The 26,721-nt window shown below is 40.2% G+C and overlaps 1 protein-coding gene across 2 annotated transcripts in view; it reads left to right on the top strand.

Annotated features, from left to right (window-relative positions):
* The window catches only part of TRHDE (thyrotropin releasing hormone degrading enzyme), a 222,273-nt gene that overhangs the window by 110,852 nt on the left and 84,700 nt on the right, over window positions 1-26,721 (top strand). For both annotated transcript variants that reach the window (XR_014516555.1, XM_083463123.1), the window contains exons 6-7: window positions 5,256-5,393; window positions 22,271-22,336. Coding sequence is in view for 1 of the 2 variants with exons in the window: in XM_083463123.1 (XP_083319249.1) it covers window positions 5,256-5,393; window positions 22,271-22,336 (204 nt within the window). In the remaining variant the exon portion in view is untranslated. The remainder of the gene's footprint in view (window positions 1-5,255; window positions 5,394-22,270; window positions 22,337-26,721) is intronic.

Here is a 26,721-nt window from a genome sequence, read left to right as displayed (position 1 = left end):
CAGTCCACTGTCCCTCAGACCTTGTGGGGGGCCAGACTATATTTTTTTTTTGGGGGGGGGGAATTGAACGAATTCCTATGCCCCACAAATAACCCAGAGATGCATTTTAAATAAAAGGACACATTCTACTCATGTAAAAATATGCTGATTCCCAGACCGTCCGCAGGCCAGATTTAGAAGGTGATTGGGCTGGATCCAGCCCCCGGGCCTTAGTTTGCCTACCCGTGCACTAAGCCATACTGTGCTGTAGCAGTAAAAATGACCAGGGATCAGCAAAGCAGCTGCCGGTCCCATTCCGGAGGCTACATACTTGTATGGATCCACTAAACCATAGTTCAGCTTACCATTTTGTGCAAACCAGACCATTATCTTTGCAGCTGTGAAAGTTTTTCTTTTTTAGAAAAGAATCCTAGAAATTACTTTCCAATTATGAATATTTATTCTAAAAATACACTTGTTGTTTTGCCCCCTTTACTCCTTGATTTTTGAGGACCTGTGTTTTCTTTATGATTGTGAGGCATGACGGAGAATGATGGATGCTGGGTTGTTTAGAAGGACCCTCCTCTCTGCCCAGTCTGTGTTGGGGAGGAACTGGGAGACTGACAACATGGATTATAGTACAGTGGTACCTCGGTTTAAGAACTTAATTCGTTCTGGAGGTCCGTTCTTAACCTGAAACTGTTCTTAACCTGAAGCACCACTTTAGCTAATGGGGCCTCCCAGTGCCGCTGTACCGCCGGAGCACAATTTCTGTTCACATCCTGAAGCAAAGTTCTTAACCCGAGGTACTATTTCTGGGTTAGCAGAGTCTGTAACCTGAAGCGTCTGTAACCTGAAGTGTATGTAACCCAAGATACCACTGTATAGAATCGCCAAAGGAGGGTGGGGAAATTAAAAAAGACATTTAAACATGTGGGGAGAGGTCCAGTGCAATGGAAGCAACATGCGCACATTGTTGCCCTCTCCTTTGGAATGAATGGGGAAACTCAGGTGTGATGTGATGGACAGCTTCATGTGGACACTGGAGCATCTTTGAGATACTTTTAGAATGGGTTTTCTTTAGTGTATCTTGGAATAGTAAATAAAAGACCCCCAAGACACAGAGTCAAGACCCTGTAACAAACCCAGATGCCAGTCCTAACACAAAAGTATCAATGAACACAAATTTGGCACCAGAAATGGCAATATTTAGAAACAAGTAAAAGAACATTTCAGCTCAGGAGGACTCTCTGTACTTGACTTTAAAGTGGTCATCCTTAAACAGAAGAATTTCAGTGGGAGGAAAGAGAACCATAATGAATCAGAATTTGTTAGGGAAATGAAGTTTTAATACCTGTGCGCATGATTCGAGGTTATAGATTTACCACACTCCTATGTATTAATTAGTTACCATTTCCAGGATGTTTCATGGTATGAAACCTCATGCCATAATGCCGCAAGACTCGTTCTTGTTCTAGATTGGGATGAATGAGTTTGGGAAAGGAATGTGAGCCTTAGATGGCAGAAGGTGCAGCTTACAAAAACATTGGCTGAACAACAGAGATGGAAATCATTTCAACCTGAGATGTTATAGTTTATATACACCACTCTTCCCTTTTTGCTTTTTCTGCTCTATAAAATTATAGGGAGCTATATTTTGTAAATATTTGTATAATAGTAAACTGCTGTGAGTCGCCCAGAATGTTAAAGAGTGTCCATAGTCCTGGGATGAACCTGGCATGTCTTAGTTCTAATAGTGGCCCACTTCACCAAAATGGCTTGGGATGTTAATATCTGTCTTATGTTTTAGAAGAAAAATAATATATAAATATATTAAATAACCACACCCATTTTTCAGCAAGACTAGCTCAAATATGAGCATCAATGAGTTTTTAAATAGCTATGAGGATGGAGGAAGAAAGCTAAATGTTGCTGTTGCAAATAAGGAATCTTAGAATCACATAGGTCAGGCATAGGCAAACTCGGCCCTCCAGATGTTTTGGGACTACAACTCCCATCATCCCAAGCCAACAGAACCAGTGGTCAGTGATGATGGGAGTTGTAGTCCCAAAACATCTGGAGGGCCAAGTTTGCCCATGCCTGACATAGGCAGTCCCCACTGTTTCAGTCGTTTTCTGCGCTGAACATTACAGGCAGAAAATTTCTGGGTTTTAATTTAAAGTGGAGAAGATTCTACTTTCGCTCTCATAGGCATAAAATATAGAAAGAAATTCAGACAGCATATATAACCCTTTCCTATTCCTCTGCCTAATAAAACATATTTTAGAAATGCTAAAGCATTTTGCCAGGGATATGATTTAGAGAATGGAATGACCTTATTAAGTGTTATTCACACAGGTCTCTTAATCTGTGAACCATATGAATGCCTATACCAGAACAAAGAGGTTCTGTTAACATTCAGGCCTTTGATCTCTTATGTACACTAATTATCAGTTATGACTTACATTGTGCTGTTCCTTTTGTTCTCTTGTTGGATGCAATTCAGTTTCTCTCCCACACTTAAATTCTTTTGTCCTGCTATCTCATATTATGTTTGGGAAGCTTTTTTTTTTTTTAATGTGGCTGGTTCAAGTATTGCATCATTGTCATGCTAACAACCTTAAGCTTTTGTTTATGTCTCAATAAGTATTATAAAATTCATACAGTGACTGCTAAATTACATTATCTTTATCATGGTAGATAGGTATATACAATTCCCTGAAGCTGGGGTAGGGAGGCGAGGAGAAGGAACAGATCATTTCCAGTGAATCAGGCACAGTAATTGAATGAACTTTATGTTGGGAATCTTTCCATGTATATTTTCCCTTTATTTCATTTAACAATTATAAACAAACATTGTCACTCTTTTCTGCCAATTTTATGTCCACAGTTATTTAACTGCTGCTGTTTTGTTTTCTGTTATATAGGGCCGTATACTGTAAATTACTGTGTCCTCAACCCCCCCCCCCAAAAAAAAAAACTTCCAGGGACAAGGATGTGCAGAATCTATATGTTCTCATTAGCTTTCCCAAAATCTATGATAAAATTGTTAGTTGTCTAAAAATAAACTACAGTTGCCCAAACACTGATCTCAAGTTAGGTCCATTTATTTCAGGCGGTCTATGCTGAGTAAAACTTAGTTGATACCTAAATTAAAAAATTCCTTCCAGTAGCACCTTAGAGGCCAACTACGTTTGTTATTGGTATGAGCTTTCGTGTGCATGCACACTTCTTCAGATACAGTTCTTCAGATACAGTTGATACCTGTGAGACTGCTCTCCAATAATTACAGTGCCTGATCAATGGACCACCGGTGGGAAATCATAAGGTATCAAATAGTGGTCCCTTTTCACTTATTAAGAAGATGGTTTGGCCTGGTTTGAATAACATTCTAAGCTGAACCTTGACCACATGAACATGTTGGTTCTGGAGAGGAACCAGTAGCTGCCGATCCTTTTCCAGCTCTGCAGTTCTGAGTTAAACCAAGGTTATCTTTCCCTTCACATGCTTTTGTGGTCTTGCTAAGCCAAGGTTTTGCTAATTATGTCATGAAAGCTTGGCCATTGTGGAAAAGGCACCAACATCCTAGAAATGGAATGGGTTCTTCTGAATTGAGTAATTTCATGATTTTTGCTTTCCTTCATGAGTGAAATCTGAGAATCTTTACTCCCAGGTTGGCTTACACACCAGTCTTTCTGGGGCCTATAAGCCAATAGAAACTGAAAAACAACATTAATATGTATTCTTGCTTTCAAAATACCTGATTTTAATGTTGCAAGGCAAGTCCAGGAAATCCAGCTTCAAAATCCATCTCTACCAACCTTTCAATAATTTTCAAGGTAGATTTTGAGGACATATATATTCAACATAGGTAAATTAAACAATCTATTCCTAAATATACCTATTCTCTTCCTTCTGCATTTAAATTTAATACTGCTATTAATAGCTCCATCCTCTTTGAGGATAACCTATTTTGATATTCATAAAGGAGCAAGTAACTTGTTCAAATATTCTGCAGTCAAGGCAAGTAACAAGCTGTTGCACGTTTATTCCAAGTCCAATCTGATGTGCCTAGTTTCTAAACCCCCTGGGTGTGTTCAATGGTTAGTTCTAGTTTTTCAGTAGTTTAAATATGTAATAATACCTTCCATGTACTCTAATGCATTTTCACATAAAAGTTGACTTCCAGATGGAGCAGGAGTGGAACAGCTTTTCAGCTGATTCACAATATAATTTAAATTAGCTCACTGATAGCCATAACATTTCCATATGTAGAATTACATGAATTGTTATTTCATCCGTCTGTTATATATCTTTACAAAAATGCAAAACACCCAGAAAAGTGATATATCAGTAGGTCGATGTCAGTGCAAAAATGTGTGCAGTGTAGATAAACGTGAAACCGTAATTTCATGACAACGTACAAAGTAAGACCAGTCAGTACGTTTAACTCATATATGTACGATTTGAAAACCGGGGATAAGGCAGCTCATGAACACCAAAAAGGAAGTACAACACTAGAAAGCATGCTTTCTGTGAAGCATTTTATTCTCTGAAGTTCCTGAAAGTGTTGCATTGAACGAGCCATGCTCATGACTGTTGATGAGAATAACCGCGCACCAATCAGAGGTGGGCGCCATTTGCGGCCCTGCATATGCCACCTTCGATCTTCTGGGTGACATGAAGGGTTGCCAGCTGGCCCACCTTCCCAGCAACACGGAGCGCTGGGGGTTCCCGCCAAACCCCTATTCAAATAAGCCAATCTGCGGTGCTGCTGGGGGTGTGGCCACAGGAGCGGACCGAGAGTGAGAAGGCTTCACTCAGGTCCGCTCACTCGGTTTAAATAGAGGGCGGAGATTCATTGCTCTTGGTCTGTGGCCTGGAGGGGCGGGGGTTTCCACATAGGCATGCAAGGAGTGCACCACCTCTTATTCTCCATGGTGTGTGTTGTTGGTGGTGGTGTTTTGCACTGGCTGCTGCTATTTGTGCTTAGAAATAGATAAATGTCTAGTATGCAGTTATTATGGCTCTGCATTTCATAATATTCCTTTCCTTCAAAGGGCTTTGGATACCGTGCTGCAAATGTGGAGATCCTGTTTGAGCAACTGTTTCACTGTTCATTCTCCAGATGAGCTGCCAGCTAATAAATCCACATAATATCAGAATGCATAAAGGAATGTGTGAAACTGCTATCTTCACAGTTTCAGATTTTTATCTGTGCAACTGCAAATCTCTATGTAATTGCAAATGTACGAGTGTGTTTTGTTGTATTTCAGGAGAAGCAGAGGTTCCTGACAGATGTTTTACATGAAGTAATGCTGCTTGATGGCCTGGCTAGTTCACATCCGGTGTCACAGGAAGTGCAGCAAGCCACAGACATTGACAGAGTGTTTGACTGGATTGCTTATAAAAAGGTGGGAGCAGAACAAAAGTCATGTTTGTTGGATTTGGGGGGGGAGTATTTATCATCTCATATACTATTATTTCCATAGCTTGGAGTTACTACGTTTTAATTGCATGGTGATGTGGGCTTTTGATTCTTCCACAGCAAGGAAAAGGCTATATTTGGCAAAGTCTGTTCATTACTCTCCCTTATAACCAGCTCCAAAAGTGAAGGCAATCGGTCCACTGTCCATTTTAAAAACCTGATTTTGTGTCAGGCTGGCCATGTGTCCTGAATCAACTACAGATATACAATTCTTCACATGGCAGTTTGCAGAAGTTGATTTATAAATTGCATTTATAAATGCATTTTTAAAAATGTAATCCGTTTATTAGTTTAATATTCTGCCTTCCTCCCAGTGCAGCACCCAAGGCAGTTCACAGCATAAATTACAACAGATACAACTAAAAGCACAAATAAATGGAATTTTTTTTAAAAAAAGAAATAATATTTAAAACAGCACGGAAAACACTTTAAACCATTTTAAAAGTGTGCATGCACATAGTACAACACCCATCCTAAGAATAAGATTCAGTAGCATTAGCCAGTTAGTGGCCAAAGGCTTTAAAGGAATATTTGAAACCAGACTGCAAAAGATTAAATGCCTTTTCACTTTAACGATAGTATATTTTTACTTAAATAATGGGTAACATCCAGTGATAGCAGCCTAAAAATATCTAATTTTCAACGTGAAATAGAAATGCATTTATTAATGCTATTTTTAAAACAAAACAAAACACAAGGATCACACTCCTGGAACACGGAGTTATGTGCAGTTATGAAGGATAGATTGTGGTTATTATTCTTATTCCACAGTTCTGGCCCATCAGGTTCATATATTTTTACCCATCTGTGACGTTTGCAGAACACCCTCTCTTTTTCTCTGGGAACTCAAACTCAATCAGAACCAGGACAGAATATTATTATGGATATGTGCCCAAGTAAAGTTTCCTTTTGGCATTTTTCCATACTCAAATTCTCTCTTGCTGTCATATCTGGAAATTCTGTCTGATTCATATCTGAGATCAGGGAGCATTCCATCTGTGTGGGGTTGATTACTTCTTTGAGTCATCTGGTGTGACTTGCTCTGCTCTTTCTCCAAAGCTGTTTGTGAAATTTCCCCCTAACCACTTTTACTCCTTTCACAGAAGCTGCGCCGTCGGGCAGTATTTCTTGGGCTGATTCATCCTCCTAGCCTCTAGAGTATCATAAATTCTCTTGATATCCTAGCAGGTCAGCCAATGAGTAGGTTGAACTCCCGCACAGATAATAGGAATATTTTGGTTTATAACAGTTAAATTAGTTTGTCTTTAAATAATAAAAAGTCCTACATTTTTGTTTCTGTCTTTAATTTTCTTCTATCCATATTCATTTTTCAACCAAACACTAAGTTAGAGTTTGCCTATGTTTTCTTAAGTGTAGTGCCTATTAGGAATGTTACTGTTAATAGATTCATTCAACATTCTGAATAAAACAATGCTTTAGGGGTATTACCTTGATTCTCCTTATTTTAATGCACTCTGGAAAGAAACCTGACACTCTCTGGGATGCAAACCTGGGCAGTGTGTATGGAAGTCCTGGGCTGCCCAGCCAACAAGACCCCACTCTTGCCCTTGCTGATGTGGTCCAAAGGAAAACAGAGCAATACATTTGGCACCAACTTGGCTGCAGGAATTGCCAGAAGGAAGCTTATAAGGCACCATCCAACCACCTTAGGGACTCCACTCCAGATTTGTGTAGGTTATCCCTCAGCCTTTTCTACTCTCAAAGATGTCCCACAAGGCAGTGGGTATGGATTGTTCTTCAGTGTATATTTCTGAAGCCTTTCTTATGAATGAGTATAGCTGCAAGACAGTGGATCAGAGTTTTCCTTCTCCTAGATGGGCTATCATGGCAGGTTGATGAAACTCATCTGCCCCTCATTTCCCTCTACAGCAAATGCAGAAATCACCTTCTTGACCATTGCACCCATGATTGGTTTGTCTTCTCAATCTGCCAGATGCTGGTTTTGCATGTAGGGGATAAGACAAGTCTTTAATTTACTGAGGGTTTGAGACCCATTGGCTACCCTCACCTGGTTTAGGTGGCGCTGTAGTCTAAACCACTGAGCCTCTTGGGCTTACCGATCAGAAGGTTGGCGGTTTAAATCCCTGCGATGGTGTGAGCTCCTGTTGCTCTGTCCCTGCTCTTGCCAACCTAGCAGTTCGAAAGCATACCAGTACGAGTAGATAAATAGATACTGCTGCAGTGGGAAGGTACACAGTGTTTTTGTGTGCTCTGGCTTCCGTCACGGTGTTCCGTTGCTCCAGAAGTGGTTTAGTCATGCTGGCCACATGACCCAGAAAGCTGTCTGTGGACATACGCCAGCTCACTCAGCCTGAAACGAGATGAGCGCTGCACCCCCATAGTCTCCTTTAACTGGACTTAACTTTTACCTTACCTTTACCTTAGTTGACCAGTTGAAGCTTCTTCCTAGGGTGTGGCCACTGACACATGCTAACAGCTTCCAGGAGCCACAGATGAATGCTGAGTGCTGGGTGGGGACCAATGATGGATGAACTACCCCAGAAGATGCACAACGTGCTCCCCACCAGAGATACTGCTCATCCCTTGACATCCCATACAATGCATGCTGCTTAAATATCTATCAAGCTAAATGTACTTGTCATTTCCACTTTCTGCCCTCCATGGCTACCATGTATAGAAGCTCTCTGGGAGAATATTTACTTAGGTTCAGAAGCAGATTGAAACAGATAACCTGGAACTAGGAAACAGTTTTTCCATCTGGATGATTTTTAATTCTTTTGTTGAATCCATTAAAAAGAGCATCATGTACTAGCACATAAATTGGCAACTGCAGTTTTCCCTTCTCAAATCAAACTTGTGTTTAAAGAAAGCTATAAAGGACCCCTGACCATTAGGTCCAGTCGTGGCTGACTCTGGGGTTGCGATGTTCATCTCGCTTTATTGACCGAGGGAGCCGGCGTACAGCTTCCGAGTCATGTGGCCAGCATGACTAAGCCGCTTCTGGCGAACCAGTGGTACCTATTTACAGTGGTGCCTCGCAAGAGGAAAATAATTCGTTCCGCGAGTCTTTTCGTCTTGCGATGTTTTTCGTCTTGTGAAGCACGGTCCGTCGCAACTGCGCCTCTTCAAGCGGCTTTAAGAAAAAAGCGCAAGACGTTTTCGTCTTGCGAAGCAAGCCCATAGGGTAATTCATCTAGCGAAGCAACGCAAAAACGGAAAACCCTTTCATCTAGCGAGTTTTTCATCTTGCGAGGCATTCGTCTTGCGGGGCACCACTGTATCTTCTTGCACTTTGACGTGCTTTCGAACTGCTAGGTTGGCAGGAGCAAGGACTGAGCAACGGGAACTCACCCCGTTGCGGGGATTCGAACCGCCGACCTTCTGATCGGCAAGTCCTAGGCTCTGTGGTTTAACCTACAGCGCCACCCGCGTCCAAAGAAAGCTATAATAGATGTCAAATAATAAGTTATGATAATAAATAAATCTCTTTTTTCTTCAATTTTATTTTCATTTTTTCATTTTCATTTCTCGAGGCTGGCTTCAAGCTTTCCTGTACTTCATCGTCTTTTTCCCCAGCTTCTTATTTGACTCACTCTGGAAGAGCTATGCCTAACCCTCAAAACTTTCCAGCCAGACCTCCCCCCAAACTAATCACACTTAACTTTGCCAGCTTGTATTTCCCTATAATGATGAGCCAATAAATAAACATAGAATGTTTCTATCCCATCCCAACTTTGCCCTCCCACCCCGACAAATGTAAAAAGATTGACTCCTAATGTACTGACAACTGTAAACTTCCTTAGGGATGGATATGTTTCTATGCTGATAGAGTATGATTCTTGGTAGGGAGGCAACTATAGGTAGGCAACAGTAAACATTGTACCCCTAGATCACAGAGGTAACTGCCAATTGTTTGACCTCCTACAATTAACCATAAAAACATTGTGTCCCTGGATCGCAAAGGTAACTGCTGGCCTTTTGACCTCCTGCAGGTAACTGTATAAACATCATATCCCTGGACCTCAGAGGTAGCTGCCAACCTATTGACCTCCTGTAGTTAATCATATAAACCTAACTGACCTTTTCAAACATTCCCATTTATAATTCTGTGTGCATTCTGACCAACCTTTCTTTTAACATTTCCCTGATTCTCCACACATTGATTTTAGCTGTACAAGCTGATCTTCAGAAAGGGACATTCAATGGACTCATCACAACTGTGCTGCAACTTTGGGGCACTGCTTCAGTCCACAACTATCTATGTAGCATGCAGCTTGCATAGGGGAAAGCCAGAAGCCTGCAACTATTGACCTTAGACCTAGTGGACAACTATTTCTGCTCCTACTACTGCTTTATAAAGACAGAATGTTAACGCCACATTTTGTCCCCTCTTGGCAATTCATAAGGATGTTCCCCAATCTTCTTTTAACAACATCAGATTTTAAGTCTCTCTCATTTATTATTTGTCTCTGTAGGCAGGTTCAAACTACTTGGAATACATTTTCCTCTTATTGTGAAAATGCTCAAACCATACTTTGCTACTATGATTCCATTACGATGAGGATTTTTGTTGTACATTAGTGCATTTGGGACGCTATTTCAGTGTACAGAGCTAGTTTAATATCCAAAATAAGTTAATGAAGCAGTGGAAGTTGTGATAAGCATTTAAGTACTATTTTTATTCAGTATTGTACTTGAACTTCAGTGATGGCTCATCTGTGTAAATAATTTCATCAACCTCCTGTGTTTGCCCATCCTTGAAGATTTTCTCATAAGGATGCTTAATGAAAAAATATATTGTGCTTTTGTCCTTGTCAGTGGTGTCAGAACACATAAGAGAGGCCCTGGTGGAGGGGCTAAATGGAACTGCTGATATAAATGAAGTCCCAGCAACATTTTGTCTGAACAACTAAGCAGGCTGCGCTATGTTTTTATATTTACAATGAATGGTTGGTGAGGATATTTTCAAGTCCATTTGAAGGACATGTTTGTTTATGTTTATTTCCTGTTGAATTGTAGCATCCTGCTTGTGGTTAACGCTTAGCTGGAATGAAATATTCAACGCAGCAACAGAGAAATTAAAAAATAATTTATTTGTCAGACAAATAAATAAGAGGCACAGTGGTATATGGTTACCAAGCTCTGGCCTGGCCTCCTGCCATTATGGCCAGCACTTATATTTCCTTAATCCAGCCCCCTTTGCTCCTTCTATGGCTGCCTCTGTCCCATCAGCCTGGTTGAAATTCCTATTGGCTGATTGGTATAACCAATCACAAAAATACACTCATATCCTACTGTCCTTATAAGGAACACAAAGAGCTATATATAAATGACAAATAAGTAATAATATATCTTACATGGAATCTTAATTACCAGCTCACCTCTTGCCCTCCTTGCCCTACTGCCTTCTAAAACAAATGGTTAATCTTAAATTTTTATCTTAAACATATGTCAAGGATCTTGAGTTTCACATCAATATTGAAAGATCTCCTTCATTTGAAGGTTTCTAAACAAATATCTAACAACTTATATATCAGAATTGCTCGGTTGGCGTCTCATTTCTGGCAGGGGGCTGGACTCAATGGCCCCTGTGGTCTATTCCAACTCTAGGACTCTATGATTCTATGAAATAAGAATCTAACATCTAAATTTGTTACTTTCTAAATCCTTTGCATAGTTACATTTAAGCCAGCATATTTAATACACAACACAGGTAGCTTCTTTAAAGAATAAAGCCTTTGTAAAGAAGAAAAAGAACTCAGTAAAAAGGAACACAGTAAAAAACCGTTTTAAAAGAAGCCTGTTCCCCTGTTCATACTCCCCCCCTTCTCCAGCCAGTTGCTTGTCTCTTCCAAGTGCTCTTGACCTTTTGTCCTGTGACTCAAGTTTAAGGCACATGGTTTTATTTTACTGTTTACTCATTCCTAATTATATTTATCTCTGCCTTTGTTATCTTCTGTAACATGTAGGGTCAATGTCCTGCTCTTTAACCTGTAATTCCAGCTTTTACAACTTTGAGAAACTTGTCTCCTGCTACTGCTATAAATCAGGGAGGCCCTTGTTCAGGAGAGCAGGAAGATAAACAACTGCCAAAGTACTTAGCCAGCTGGTTTCTGCATGGCATGAAACTTTTGAAAGTCTAAGCCCATTTACCTGATCACGATATAAGCCAATATATGCCTTGATTAAAAATGCAGTCTATATTCAGATGCCACAATCCCCCCTTTCAAGCTCAAGGACCTTGCTACCAAGCGTCCTTGATAGCTTGATCTTCCTGAGTTAAAGCTTTGTATAGGGCCATGATATGAGGTAGAGTTTCATTTGAAATCATCTTGCTAATTGTACTTCTAAAACATGAAATGATACATGGCATCATACATAAAACCATCACTACTGTCAAGAAAAACAAGCAAGACAATAATATCCCTTTGACATGTGCTATACTCTCCATCTTTGTGGCCAACACACGGATTACCTCACCATTATCAGAAATGTTAAAGCAACAGGCATTCCCTGTCAAGTTCAAGACTCCACACAGGCCTCCCTGCCTGGCAAGTACATAATCCATTCCCATTTTCAGCTGCAAAATGGGGCTCTACTTTCATCCAACTGTTGTGCAATAAGTCTCAAACTCTGGGCCGTTGCATTGGTTACAAGTTCCACTACTGCTTGCAATCGAATTATTCTGTTTAGATTATAAATAGGATCCCGTGCCCCTTGTATGAGCTCACCAGGATTCCAGGAGGCAGGATTATAATAGGCTATAATGCGCCCTGGCGGCCAATCATCAGTACCGCTCCGACTTTGGGTACTTCCTCCTGCTATATGAGAAATATCAGCGTTTCTTCGTGTACGCTTGGCCAAATTTAGTGGGCATAATTCACATTGGTGGTAATACCCATCCCAGGAAACAAGTCCCACTCCATTTGGAAGGGAGTTTCTTGTATGCCCATTCTCCACATATCCACCACAACCATCGGGTCTGAGGTTTTTGGTATGTGGAGTGCATAAGGCGAAATATCACAAGAGGTAGAGAGTTCACAGTGCAGTATGTTAGATTGCCTTTCTCTGTCACAGTTATGTTCCATACCACTTTCCATGCATGAATAAAAGGAGGTGCACAGGGCAAGGTATTCCGAGTTCGATAGGTAGTATCGTGTGCCCAGGTATTCTTAATATAATCCCAAGTATAGTGGCAATGAGAAGAGCCTACCATGGGAGAATCAGCTGCATCTGATGATTTATGTACACAGAATTCCCCTTGTACAGGTATAACTCGTAATGGTTTAGTTGAGTTCCATCCGGGGAAATTCTGTACTTCTGTTTGGTGTGGCATTTCGCTTACCATACCAATGGCATTTAATGGTATTGGTAATAGTGATAGCATAAATATTAGTCCCAATATAATTCCCCCAGTGACAGGAATGGGGAACCACCAAGACCAAAACATATATCCCAAGGATCCCCAATGTGTAATATCTCTGATAATTGTTCCACAAGGGGGCAGTCAATCAATTGTATAAGAGAATCTTCCCTTTCACAGCCGCTGGTTCAGACGCTCCTCAAGCTTCAGGCGTGCGCAGGTCAGCCAGCTTCCAGGTTTGTGGCTGCAGCAGGCCGGTCGTCTAATGTTGCCCGTGACCCAGCCCGTTCCCGGTAGGGCTAGATACAGGGGTTTTTGGAGAGAGTCAGTTTAAGAGGATTAGAGGGGTCACCTTTGCACGTCCAACTGCCTTCGGACTTCTTCAAACGGGAGTGATGAATCCAGGGGGTCACCTCAGCTACCTTCACCGCTGTTAGAGTAGAGAGCAAGACGGTGTAAGGTCCACGCCACTCAGGTGCAAGTGGATCACGTTTCCACTCTTTCACCCATATGCTATGCCAGCCTGGAGCTGATGAATCGGCAGGCAATGCTGCACGGCGTGCTCGAGGGCCCACCTGTTAAGATAAAAAACAAAACAAAACAAACAAACACGGGAGAGAGACAAAAACACGGGAGAGAAATTGCACTTGTCCCTGTGTCACATGTTCTCCTATTTGTTTGAGGTCAGTTGGAATATCCTGAACAAAGGAGGGCGGCCTCCCATACAGGAGCTCAAAAGGTGACAACTTAAGTCTTTTGTGGGTGTGCACCGAACACGAAACAGTGTTATGGGTAACACGTCTACCCTCCTGAGACTTTAGACATATTAGTGGGCTTCTGGCATGCCCTGCAGATACCTTGCACAAGCGTCTGGCGATAGGTGGTAAGCCTGGCCAGGTGAATTGCATTGTTTGGATCCCAATTAGGATCTTCCAAGGGAAAGTTTTCCTGGAGATGACGGTCAATATTATAAATATTTCCCACTCTGGCCTGCTCACGCAAATATATCTGTGCCTTTTCAATTTTGTCTCTCCTTTCCTCAGTGGTGAAGAGAGTATTCAGGAGCTGGCGACAACCTGTCCAAGTAGGACTGTTAGTATTTACTATTGAAGTCACCAAGTCCATCATAGCCTGAGGTTTTTCTGTGAAAGATAGGGTGTTTTCCAATTCATCAGATCCGTAGTTGTGAATGGAATGTACTGGACAGGCTCCTCAAGTGCATCAAATACTCTTCTGAGAGGGGCTACTACGTGATCTTTCTCTTCGCTTTGCTCTAGGGGCCTCAAATCATAGGGGATGGTATTTGTCCCAAGGCGTTCTTTTAGCAGCTTTATACGCCTGGCTGTATTGCTTGCTGACCGATTAAGGTCTCCCTGTAACTTCTGTAATAATTCTCTAGGACTTGGATGTACAGGGGTTTGGGGTAGGCAATCAGTTGTTCCACTAAAGGAGACTGTAGATGGAGTTCTACTGGGACTCACAGGTGGAATAACCACTTCTGCTTGGGCTTCATTATAGGACTCCAATGCCTCCTGAAGATATTTATCATAATCTATCAAGGAATCAAGTTCTGTGACTCCACCCCCATTATTCATTCCACTTTCTTGCCTTGGGGTTACAACTGGTGGAGGGTTTGAATTAGGCTCCCTTCAGTTTCTTTGGCGATGTTAGACCAAGGTTTGCTTACTAAATTTATATCAAAGGTTCCTTGAGATGGCCATTCAGTATTTTGCTTCGGCCACTCTAGTTCACATAACGTTCTCAAGCGTTCTGGCGTCATTTTGACTCCATATGCCCCTGAGAAGGCTTTCTTAAAATTATTTAACATACATTCAAAAGGTGTATTTCCCCCCTTTGAACCCCCAACTCCCATTGTATGGCCCTGTGAAGTATCCACTCAGTCACTCACACACACACCTTACTGGGAAACGAAGTAGTACTCACTCCACACTTAGGTCAGCTACACATTGTACTTTCTCACACATGCAATGCGCCAGATACTTCACCACACACTACCTCCCATTCTTCCCTTTTCCCTACACCAGATCACCATCTGATATACCCAGCCACCTAGCGTACTCAGTTCCCCTTTACTGAGACGCAGAAGTTTGATCAGGACTTCTCTTCCTCCCAATTAATTGGAGGGCCAAACCCCTTAGTGCACTTACCCTTAGCTGGTTCCCTGTTTATTTCTCTGGTCCCCCCCGGTCCGTCGCCGTCAGTGGGCAGGGTATCAGACAGACGAGACTGCTGCGTTCCCCTGGAAAAATTTTTCCAGTGCGCGCTGGGTAGGCACAGTTGTCCTCTCTCTTGTACCCCGCTCAGTGAGGCGAAGGGGCTGCGTTCCAGCAGACCACTAATCCGAGTCGCAGGCACCATAAAATGTAGCATCCTGCTTGTGGTTAACGCTTAGCTGGAATGAAATATTCAACGCAGCAACAGAGAAATTAAAAAATAATTTATTTGTCAGACAAATAAATAAGAGGCACAGTGGTATATGGTTACCAAGCTCTGGCCTGGCCTCCTGCCATTATGGCCAGCACTTATATTTCCTTAATCCAGCCCCCTTTGCTCCTTCTATGGCTGCCTCTGTCCCATCAGCCTGGTTGAAATTCCTATTGGCTGATTGGTATAACCAATCACAAAAATACACTCATATCCTACTGTCCTTATAAGGAACACAAAGAGCTATATATAAATGACAAATAAGTAATAATATATCTTACATGGAATCTTAATTACCAGCTCACCTCTTGCCCTCCTTGCCCTACTGCCTTCTAAAACAAATGGTTAATCTTAAATTTTTATCTTAAACATATGTCAAGGATCTTGAGTTTCACATCAATATTGAAAGATCTCCTTCATTTGAAGGTTTCTAAACAAATATCTAACAACTTATATATCAGAATTGCTCGGTTGGCGTCTCATTTCTGGCAGGGGGCTGGACTCAATGGCCCCTGTGGTCTATTCCAACTCTAGGACTCTATGATTCTATGAAATAAGAATCTAACATCTAAATTTGTTACTTTCTAAATCCTTTGCATAGTTACATTTAAGCCAGCATATTTAATACACAACACAGGTAGCTTCTTTAAAGAATAAAGCCTTTGTAAAGAAGAAAAAGAACTCAGTAAAAAGGAACACAGTAAAAAACCGTTTTAAAAGAAGCCTGTTCCCCTGTTCATACTCCCCCCCTTCTCCAGCCAGTTGCTTGTCTCTTCCAAGTGCTCTTGACCTTTTGTCCTGTGACTCAAGTTTAAGGCACATGGTTTTATTTTACTGTTTACTCATTCCTAATTATATTTATCTCTGCCTTTGTTATCTTCTGTAACATGTAGGGTCAATGTCCTGCTCTTTAACCTGTAATTCCAGCTTTTACAACTTTGAGAAACTTGTCTCCTGCTACTGCTATAAATCAGGGAGGCCCTTGTTCAGGAGAGCAGGAAGATAAACAACTGCCAAAGTACTTAGCCAGCTGGTTTCTGCATGGCATGAAACTTTTGAAAGTCTAAGCCCATTTACCTGATCACGATATAAGCCAATATATGCCTTGATTAAAAATGCAGTCTATATTCAGATGCCACAGAATCTCATTTTCTTTTACACGCTCTTATAAAAATACTAGAAAAGCACTGGCTTCTAATAGTCTCTAAAGCACAAGCCTAGGCTTCATATATTTTAACAAGTGTTATCAGTGGTAGAATACATCAGTGGAGTTTTTTCACCCCTATGTTGACAGGATGGCCATACTATGAAGATGCTAGATAGCTTTCTTTTGAGAAGGAGAAGTACATTATTTGCAGTCCACCCACATGAAAAGCTTGGAGGAGTTAGAAAATGCAGAGATGCAGCCCCCTTTGTGTTGAGCCTACCTTTTCAAAATACTGTGCAACACTGCTGGAAATGTGGGGAGAGTAACATGGATCGCAGGAGGAAACTCCATTATATGTCTTCCAAACCTCACCAACAATATGGCAACATTATTGATTTCATTCCATTTATGAGGCACTTCCTACAAAATATCCCAAAATGTTTTAACAATAAAACCAGCAGCAAGTAAAACAATTTATATAAAACAATTTCAAATGTAATACAGGTATAGATTTAATTTTTTTTTTGGGGGGGGGGAATCAGCACCCTTGGAGCTCTAGAAAAAGATTGTGGGCATACAAAGGTATCCATATTTTCTGCTTCTCCTATTTCCTTTTCTTTGCTTTCATTGTCATGATAAACATATGGAAAATGCTCTCTAAATCCTAAGTTTTAAAAGCCTGTCCACAATTGTTCTGTGAGATCTTCTGACCATTTAGAGCTCAAGAGTGTTCAATTTAGTTTGTTAGTTTGGGAGATATTGATGTTTTGAGCAAGAAATATAGCAGCAATTCTTGGAACTCTTATTTTGTGGTACCTTCAGTATTTATTTTTTATCATCGATATAAAAAGAACATGCTTTGTGATTTTTAGCTTTTTGTTCTAATGTCTGGGTTGGGCTCATAATTTTAATACCTACACTGTATTAGTATACCATCCTCATACCCCAACCAACCTCCATACCATCTCATATTATTCTTAACAGGAAGAAACTATTAACAATTTAGACAAAACCAAGAAATCACTTAGTATGTGAAGTAGCTACGTATTACGAAGAGCATTCACAGATAAAGAACTGCATAATAGTAGTTAATATTTATACTGTACTCCCCTTAAGTATTCAAAGAGCTACATATCCTTGCTCAGTATCCTTATCTCTAGAATATCCCAGTGTAATTCTCTCATTATTTTTGGAGACTGGAGTTTAGTGGAATCCCTAAGGCTACCCAGTGAGCTTTAAAACTAAACTGAGATTTGAATTGAGAACACCTCTTGCTCATAGCTTGTGTTCTTAACAACTGTACTCCACCAGGACAGTGCATTTTTTTTTAGTAATATGATTGATAAATATAAAGTATAAAGTTGTTCCCTCAAGATACACTGTCAGTTTGTATTCATGATGCTTCCCCATCTGATCATTTTCCTTAAAGATTTATTCTATCTTTAGTATGTCTATATCCATCCCAGAGAAGAATTGTTCAGTACTGTAAAGTGTACCAGGAGGCAGAGCTGCGTTTTCTCATTCTCTGTCAGATAGATTTCTCTACATTTTCTCAGATAAATCGTAGAGCAGACCCTTAACTATTTCAGCAAAGCATCTTCCTTCCTCCTGTAAAATATTGCTGGAGTTCTCGGTGACATCACCATCCATTTCAGAAGGAGGATGCAGATATTTCATGATCTATAAGTATCCTCCACTGAGCTGATGCAGCCTTCCTTGTAGGTAAACCTCAAGCATATATAGAAGAACTTCTGATGTGTAATTACCATTATAAATGACCTTTTCTCCCAGAGAAATATTGCATTGGCTGTTGCCAGCACTCACAAAACATACTAGGCAATATCTGCATGACTTGTGTGGTATGTGGTCTGCAGGTATACCTGTGGTTTACTGGGATAAATCTACAGGTTTAGTGTAACTGTGTGTAGAGCACTCACAACAAAGCAATGGAGAGTCCTTTCTCATTTATTGTTATGGAGAAATTAAGTCGTCACCTGCAAAGTTAATTAATTTTCTAATTGAGTAAGCCATTGGTTGTCTCAGCCATAATCAAGCAAGGAAGCAACATGGTAGGCAAATCTTAAACTGTATTTTTTCCTGCAAAATGCAGTTCAGTGTTGCTTACTGTGATATTTGCTTTTTGAAAAAGCTGAAGTAGAAACTGCCTGGTGATTCACAGATATGTTTAGGTCTGCTCTACATTTATTGTTTAGAGCTTTGGCCCCAGAGCGCAAAGTTTTTGCCCTACGTAGTAAAAATAAAAATGGCTTACAAAATGAAGTAAAGCTATAGAATACAAACAAAGTTATTAACCAATTAATCTCAATCAAGTATTAAATAATAACTATTAAACAATAAATATTAGAGTGGGGGGAGGTACCATCTGCCTTGAAGGAGGCAATGGTGTGCCCCTTCCTTAAGAAGACCTCCTAGGATCCAGAAGTGTTAAACAACTATCATCTAGTGGTAAGTATTTCCTTTTTTGGCAAGGTGGGGCTGCCTCTGGATATGGTTCAGAAACCTCCGCTGGAGCAGAATTCAGTAGCCAGGTTGCTCACTGGAGCAATATAGTTTGAACATACAATGCCAATCTTGACCCAACTACACTGGCTTTCAGTTGGTGTCTGCTGGTTTTGACTTATAAAGCCTTAAGCAGCTCAGGAATGCAATTCTTCAAGAATCACCTCTTCCCATATGAATGGATCCAGACCCTGTGATCATCATCTGAGGCTCTTTTAAATGTGTCTCCTCTGTGAGAGGTTTGGAGGGTGGCAACACAAGAATGGGTCTTTTCTGCAGTCTGTGGAATGCTCTCGCCTGGGAGGCTTGCCTGGCCCCTTCATTACTTATCTTTAGGCGTTGGGCGAAAACCTTCATCTCCTTCCATGCCTTTGGCTAATTAAACAATCTATGGCCTTTTGAACTTGTATGTGTGTGGGGGGGGGGTGAGGGTTATAACTTTTGTTTGTTATTATGCTAAGTATTTTTGTGTTATATTGTAAACTGCTCTGTGATCTTCAGATGAAGGACAGTATAAAAACCAAATAAATAAATGCATAAATCAATATTTGTTCTGCAGGAAGTCCCACTGAGTTCATTGGGGTCTAATTCTGGGAACTTGTGTTTAGGATTTCAGCTTTAATCCGCCATCATTTGAAAAAGCAAAAAAAAAAGCAACAAACAAACAAACCCCACTTATATACATTACAGGGAAATCATATTGATTTCACTGAAACTTCCTCTACCTTTAGGATTTGGAAATTTATCAAAACACATTTGATGATTCTCATGAAGGTGCTTCAAATCTAATTTATTTATTTTATGAAAGATTTTTCAAATGTCATTTTAAGAACCGAGTTTGACATGCTTTGTTCTCAAACTTGAATTCATGCTGTGAATTTCTTAATGAGCTAAATTTCATACTGGCATCCAGCTGTGTCTGTCTAGTGTCAACAAAATAATTGTTCGGTAAAAGTGACTTGGATATTGCTTGTTGGCTGCTATTCAAATGACAGAAATGTGCAGATTCTTGTGTGAGTGCTTTGCAACCTGTTGTCGTTTTCTTGTTTAAATGGATTTGAGATCACAGGGTGGTCTGAGTTTCTGAAAAATGAATGGTGATTAATTATTTCAGAAACGTTTTTAGTGAAATGAAAGAAGATTCACAACCTGCATGGGCCTTTTCTCGTTCCTATTGTTTGTGAGTAATAAAATTACTTTGTTCTCCTAGAAGGAGAAGGAAGCTGAACCAGCAACTGCTTCTAAGCAGCTTCAGTCACTGTTCACTAGTGTAGGTGAGAATGAAGCCTTTGTGATTGTGATAGCAAATAACGAGGAGGTGATGCTGATATAACAAATTGGTTTTGAGGGTAGGTTTCGATTCAACTATTAAGTTTAATAACCTTAATGGGTTTAACAAGGTAGTGTTCATACATAAACTCAGCATGTATTGGAACATTCAGAAGATGTGTTCCTCTTGACAAACTCCACACCCGTCATCTTAGATCAAGTTATGAGGATTTCACCGCATAACCACCTTGAGGTGGTTATGCTCATTGGCTCTAGGTCATTTTAGATGTCTTCAAAAGGTCAACGATTCATACTTTTCTCTCTGCCTTTGTAAAATGGAGTGGTATGTTAATGCAAAAGATTTTGAATGTTTCCAAACTTACCTTTCTTTCACAGCTATTGGATGGTTTCCACCTCTCCAATTCAGCTATGTGATCTCTAGAGGCAGCATCTAGCATGCTTACTTGTTCTCTAACGGCTATTGGAATCCCATAACATATTTTGGGAAATCATTATGCTTTTCAGGACAGAAGACAGTGACCATGCCACTTACTGAAGTTCTGCATAGTTTGTTGCAGTGGAACTGGTTTGTTTCAGTGGAATTGATTATAACCGTTGCCTAATGCTCAGAACAAGAACCTACCTTAAACTACAAATTAGTTTATGAAACATCTAAGTTTTCTTTAATAGTAAACATAAGGTATGATTAACATACTTACTGTTAACATAAGGTATGATTTAAAAAAAACCTATGAATTGATCATTTATTAAATGTGTTTGTTTAATATGATTAAAAGGTGGACATTTTTTCTTACTTTTGCAAAGTTGTCTTTAAAAATAAAACAAAACCCATTTTGCAAACTGCATTGGGCTTGCCACAAAATAAAATGTCCAATCTGGTCACCGTTGATGCCTCTGACAAGCTAAACGTTATAATCACCAACTTGAAGCTCAAGAGTGCATTCTGATTGCTCTGGTGCACATGCAACTTCTCTGTGAACAGTTCTAGTTGCCACATCTCAAAAGGGATATTGTAGAGCTGGAAAAGGTGCAGAAAAGAGCAACTAAAATGAACAAGGGGCTGGACAAACTCCCTATAATGAAAACATGCAATATCTTGGGCTAGGGGAAAAGGTGGGAGGCTGGTTAGATGTGTATAACATTATTCTTGACATGTGTGAAGAAGGTGGAGAAAGAGAAGTTCTCTCTCTCATAATGCCTGGAGTTATCCAATGAATCTGAAGAGTAGAAGATCTAGGACAGACAATGGGCAGTACTTTTCCACATGGCGCATAGTTAAATAGTGGAAATTGCTATGTGTGGTTCTGCCCACCAACTCAGATGGCTTTCAAATGGGAATAAGAAAAATGATGGAGGACAACAAGGGTTATCAATTGAGGACAGCCATGATGGCTATTTGCTACCTTCAGACAGCATGCCGGTATCATGAACATGGTTTGAAGTCTGCTTGTTTCCTAAATCATAGATAAGGCTAACCACATTCTGCCTGCGTTTAGACAAAACAGGTAACCAATGTAAGTTAAAAAGAGCTGCACCCAAGGAGGAGGGCGGAGGGCAGAAGCCCATGACTCATGTATGTAATGTCAACCCATAATTTAACATTACATAGGGGCTTGTGACTGGACCTCAATCAGCCATGTTTTCTTAGCCTAGTTCAATCTGATATACTCTATGTGTGTTGCACCTATCATATTTTATTTTTGTTTCATCCATCTCATTACACTTTTCTTCTTAAGGTGAAACAGTGTTGTGCTAGCTAATGAAAATAATGTGCTTTTCTAACATGTCACTACATTTGGTAATATTTATGTTTTATGGTTTATTAGCTTCCCACTTCCAAATAATATGTTTCTTTTATCTCTTGCTTCCACAAAGCATGTGTGAGTTCGTACTCAGCATATGTTGAATAAAAAATTGCTTGCTTCTAAATGTAATTATTTATGATAAGCCTATAATAATCATTAAAAGGACTAAATGTATATTACATATGCTATTGCTATAAGAATGTTTGTGTAAATGTTTTTTCAACATTTCCTTTTGTGAATTATGTTCACAGGGCGCAGCTTTAATTCGAATGCTGGCTAATTTTATGGGTCACTCGGTGTTTCAGATGGGCCTGCAAGTATGTAGAAAATATTCATTCTTTTCTTGTGTGCTGTGCTTGCATTTCTGCCATTGTGTTTTTGTTGCATATATTTCTGTTAGTTTTTGAAACTACAGCTGTTGCATTGCTGATATATATTTAAGACAAGCTTTAACAGGAAAAAATAGATAGTGCAGTGTAAAACCTTGTGCCATTTAAGAAAATAAAGGTGCCTTCCGCCATTTTTTAATCCATTTGTGAATCCATCATGAACTTGCACCTTTTTGAGAAATATTGCTATCTTCACTGATATATATATATATATATATATATATATATATGTGTGTGTGTGTGTGTGTGTGTGTGTGTGTGTGTGTGTGTGTGTGTTTAAGTGATTTCAGAAGGAATGGGGTTAGATTTTTAAAGTACAAAAGCAATGAAAACTCAAGCCATATTTTTTTTAAACTATCATAATATTGTGAAGAAATATTTCTCTCTCATCAAAACCCTTTTGCTTTTGATTAGCATGATTTCTTCATTGCCTTAATGATATTTCAGAAACTCATTTTGCGTTTAACAGTAAATTAATGGCCAGCACATCTGGATGAAATTTTGAATGGCGTGAATGTTAGCTTGCGCTTTGCCAAGGATAAAGTCTTTCCAAGAACAATTCCAAGTAAATTAAAGTTTCCAAAACAATTTAAAAGCAAACAAGCCAATGCAGAAAAACAATGCAACTCCCTTTATTCCATTGAAATCTGTTTAAGTAAATCATGTAACAGGCAGCTGTGATTGATGAATTATGTATGATGCAGTCTGTTACTTAGAGGTGTCCTTTAAAGTAAATTGATGTTCACCTGAAATACAATTATGCTAAAATGGAAGGAGCAATCAATCTTATCTGTTCTTAGTAAGCTTTTCAATCTGAAATTTAAATAAACTACATCTGGGATCAGGTCATATTTTAACATGGTAATTCTATCTTCAACCCTGTAGACTGGAAGGTAAAATAGAAAACAAAAGTTAAATAAGCATACCATCTGTACCATATAAAGATGTGTGTAATATGGCAATGACTGAAATAATATCAGAGTACTTTTTCTCTCTCCCAGAAATTTGGCAGGATTTTGATTGGTGGTGTTTTGAAATAGAGTTTTGTTGAATTGCCTCCAAACATCTGGTTTTCTTGTTTCTATAATATGTATGCATATAGACCTTTCTTTTTAGGCTTGCTTGCCTCAGAGGAAGGGAACCCACCAGAAACTTGTGTGCATGAACTTAAAAATGGTTAATATACCCATTCTAAACTAATCATGTTAACCTGTATTTTGGTTTTAGTATTGTTATGCTTGTCTGGATGTTCTTGTTGCTATTGATACTGCTGTTTTTACTGTTAAATTGGGAATATATGGCAGTTTATGGTTGCATTTGAGTGTTGGTTGGATATTCCGTGTCTTTTTAGTACACTGGAAGCCACCTTGAAAGACCTGGTGCTAAAAATGTCCAAAAACGTATTAAATAAATAAATGGAAATGACTACCTGAAGAAATAGAAGGTAGAAATAGACAGTTAGTATGACTTTATAGCACTGGGGGGCTGAGGTTCAAATGCCCCCTACCTGCAAATCTCAGCAGGTAAACTTTTATGTCACTATGTCTCATTTTATGTCACTATGTCTCACCCTAACCCTAGTCCAACTGTTGCTGTGAGGATAATATGGTAGAACCCATCAACATCATTTTCAAGTATTTGGAGGTTGTCGTAATTAACAACACCATACTTTTCCATGTATAAGACGAGGTTTTTTAATTTAAAAATTATGTTGAGGGTTGTCTTATACACGGATAGTGCATTGGGGGGGGCGTGGGATTGGTTGCTGCCAAGAGCAGGAGATTGTGAGTGGTGATTGGGCGCGTTATTGGTGGCTGAGGCAAGGGCTGGTGTTGATTGGCTGTCACTGCGGCAATTGGGCGGGTGATTGTTGGCTTCTGTTGGTGAGGGGACAGACGATAGGTGGCTTTGGCGACGCTTGCGAGTGGCAGCATAGGTCAGGCGGGTGAGTGATTTTTGGCAACCCCCCCCCTAAAAAGCTCCACAACTCTGGGCCATCCCCCACCCTCCAAAGCTCAACAACTCTCAACAATCTCTCCCCCCCCCCATTTTCTAAACTTGGAGTCCCCCAAAACAGGGGGCGTCTTATACATGGGGGGGTGTTATACATGGAAAAATATGGTAATTCCCATCATGCATTTTGTATGTTTTATATTTATATCCCACTTTCCTTGTACAGAGTTCTCATCCTCCTCATTTTAGCCTTACAACAAACTTGTGAAGTTAAGCTAGTGGCTGAGCTTCATGACTGAGTTGGGATTTTAGCCCTGATCTCCCAGTTCCTAGTCCAGCATTCATCACTGCATTAAGCTGTTTCTGCAGTGCCTATTTCTGGTAGAAGTTTTAAAAGTAATATGGCAGCTGATGGGGTGGGTGGAATGGGGAAATGGTTAGCATTCTTCTAAAGCCCTCCTTACATCACTGTAAATGGATGTCTATATCAAACCATTAGGGGAAAGTTTTCTCTCTCTCCTGGCTGACGGCCATTGGCTGATGTGTGACGATTTCATTTAAAATAGTTTTGTTTGTGGTTATTCCTTACATGAACTGACATTGGTAGAGTTCAGTTTGGATAACTTGGCCTGTTTTTAAGAATGAAGTATCCTAGTAAAATAGTGTGTGTGTGTGTGTGTGTGTGTGTGTGTGTGAATAAACACATTTTTTTTACCCATACATTTTTAAAGAAAACTCAGTTTCTATATTCGTGTTGCGCTTTGGACGTGGGTTGTAACTATAGTGTTGAAGATCAAATATACCTTAGTATGGCTTTGTTTAAAGAGGTATGTGCTGTCATATCCAGCCCTGAGGGGATAGCTAGCTTAGAGTCCATTTGCATTTATCTTTTGCATGATTTGATTATTCTTAGACCAATGTGTATTTCTGTGAGTTTGTCTACATTACATTTCATTTGCCATTTGGCAGCTCATTGATCACACAGATCTGTATCCTTTTGAACTTCAGTTGCTGCTATATTTGTGTTCATCACTCACTTTGATTTAGTGCATCATCAGCAGTTTGCATTAGTTTACTGTGGGATCTCCTGTCTCTGTGATAAATTAACATCTTTTGTGGTTTTGGTTGTACTGTATACATCATGCCAAGGACCTTTTATCCACTCTACTAGACAGACACTTAAAGCTGAGAGGCCCTTTAAATGTTAGCCTAGCTGCCTGGGAAGTATTTGTAAGGAATGCCACCCAAGTTGCTGGGAAAAATATGTAATTTATAAAACCACATGAGCTTATCACATGAATCTTTCTCACAGAACTGACCCATATATGCTTAGGACTTCCAAGATACACCCCACACAAACACTCCCAGTTATGTGGTTGGGCTTACTTATTTGTTTATTCTCACACGTTGCCTCAAGGTATCTTACAATACTAATTTAATGAAACCCCTAAATAAAAGATAAAACCCATAAAAGCAGCGGGAAAACACTCACACCTAAACAGTAAAATACAATAGCAGGTAAAGCCAAAAATCAATAAAATCAACAGAGAATTTTCAAGTATTAAAAACAATTAGAGGCAGGAGATCACAGGATATACCTTAGCTGATGTTTGTAAAACGGTGAAGAGGATGTTCAGGATTGTCCATGGATACTCCTAGATCAGATTACAAGTGAAGATAGTTAGTTGTCATGATACCACCCAGTTCCTATGTTCTAAAACAGCATAGGAAACATGCCACAGCACTAAGTTAAAATCCCCTGCCATCACCTTTTGGAATCTGACATTTTCATAAGAGTGAAACCATGAGCACAGTGTTCCCAGTCCCCATCTCTATCAGCTGGTTCACAAGAATTTAGTGGCCTGGGATACTGAAAGCCAGTGTTCAGCTGGACTCATTTTGAGTTTCATTCCATTTGTGTTCCTCCTGTCTCCTCAACTGCTTCATTAACACCCCCCAATCCATCCAGACCTACTGGGATGCGCAGGTGTCCCTTTGAGGATTGCCAGAGTGCCTTCCTGGAAGGCTTTCTAGCAATCGTTGTGGGGAGCGTGTAGGGCAAAAATCACCCTCCAAGCCTCCAACCCCCACCCAGTGGGTCAGCCGAGGAGAGGGGCAGCCACCCTGCTGCGACGCTCCTGCTTCTTTCTGCCACCTGGGTCAGAACTGATGCAGGAGCAGAGCTGTGGCTGGGCGCCACACAGGCCTGTACAGGAAAGGGGTAGCAGCACAGCAGTCCTGCCCCTCCTCCACTCCACCCCCAGGTCAGACCTGACTCCTTTTTTCCGTCATAAACTAGTACTTACTCTCTACTGGTACAGGAATGTGCACGGACATTGCAGCAATTACCTAGTCCCTCA

The sequence above is a fragment of the Podarcis liolepis genome (assembly GCF_965112155.1).
Source record: "Podarcis liolepis genome assembly, chromosome: 10".
Taxonomy (NCBI): Eukaryota; Metazoa; Chordata; class Lepidosauria; order Squamata; family Lacertidae; genus Podarcis; species Podarcis liolepis.
Note: the sequence above shows the minus strand (reverse complement) of the source record. Positions and strands in the feature narration are given on the sequence as shown.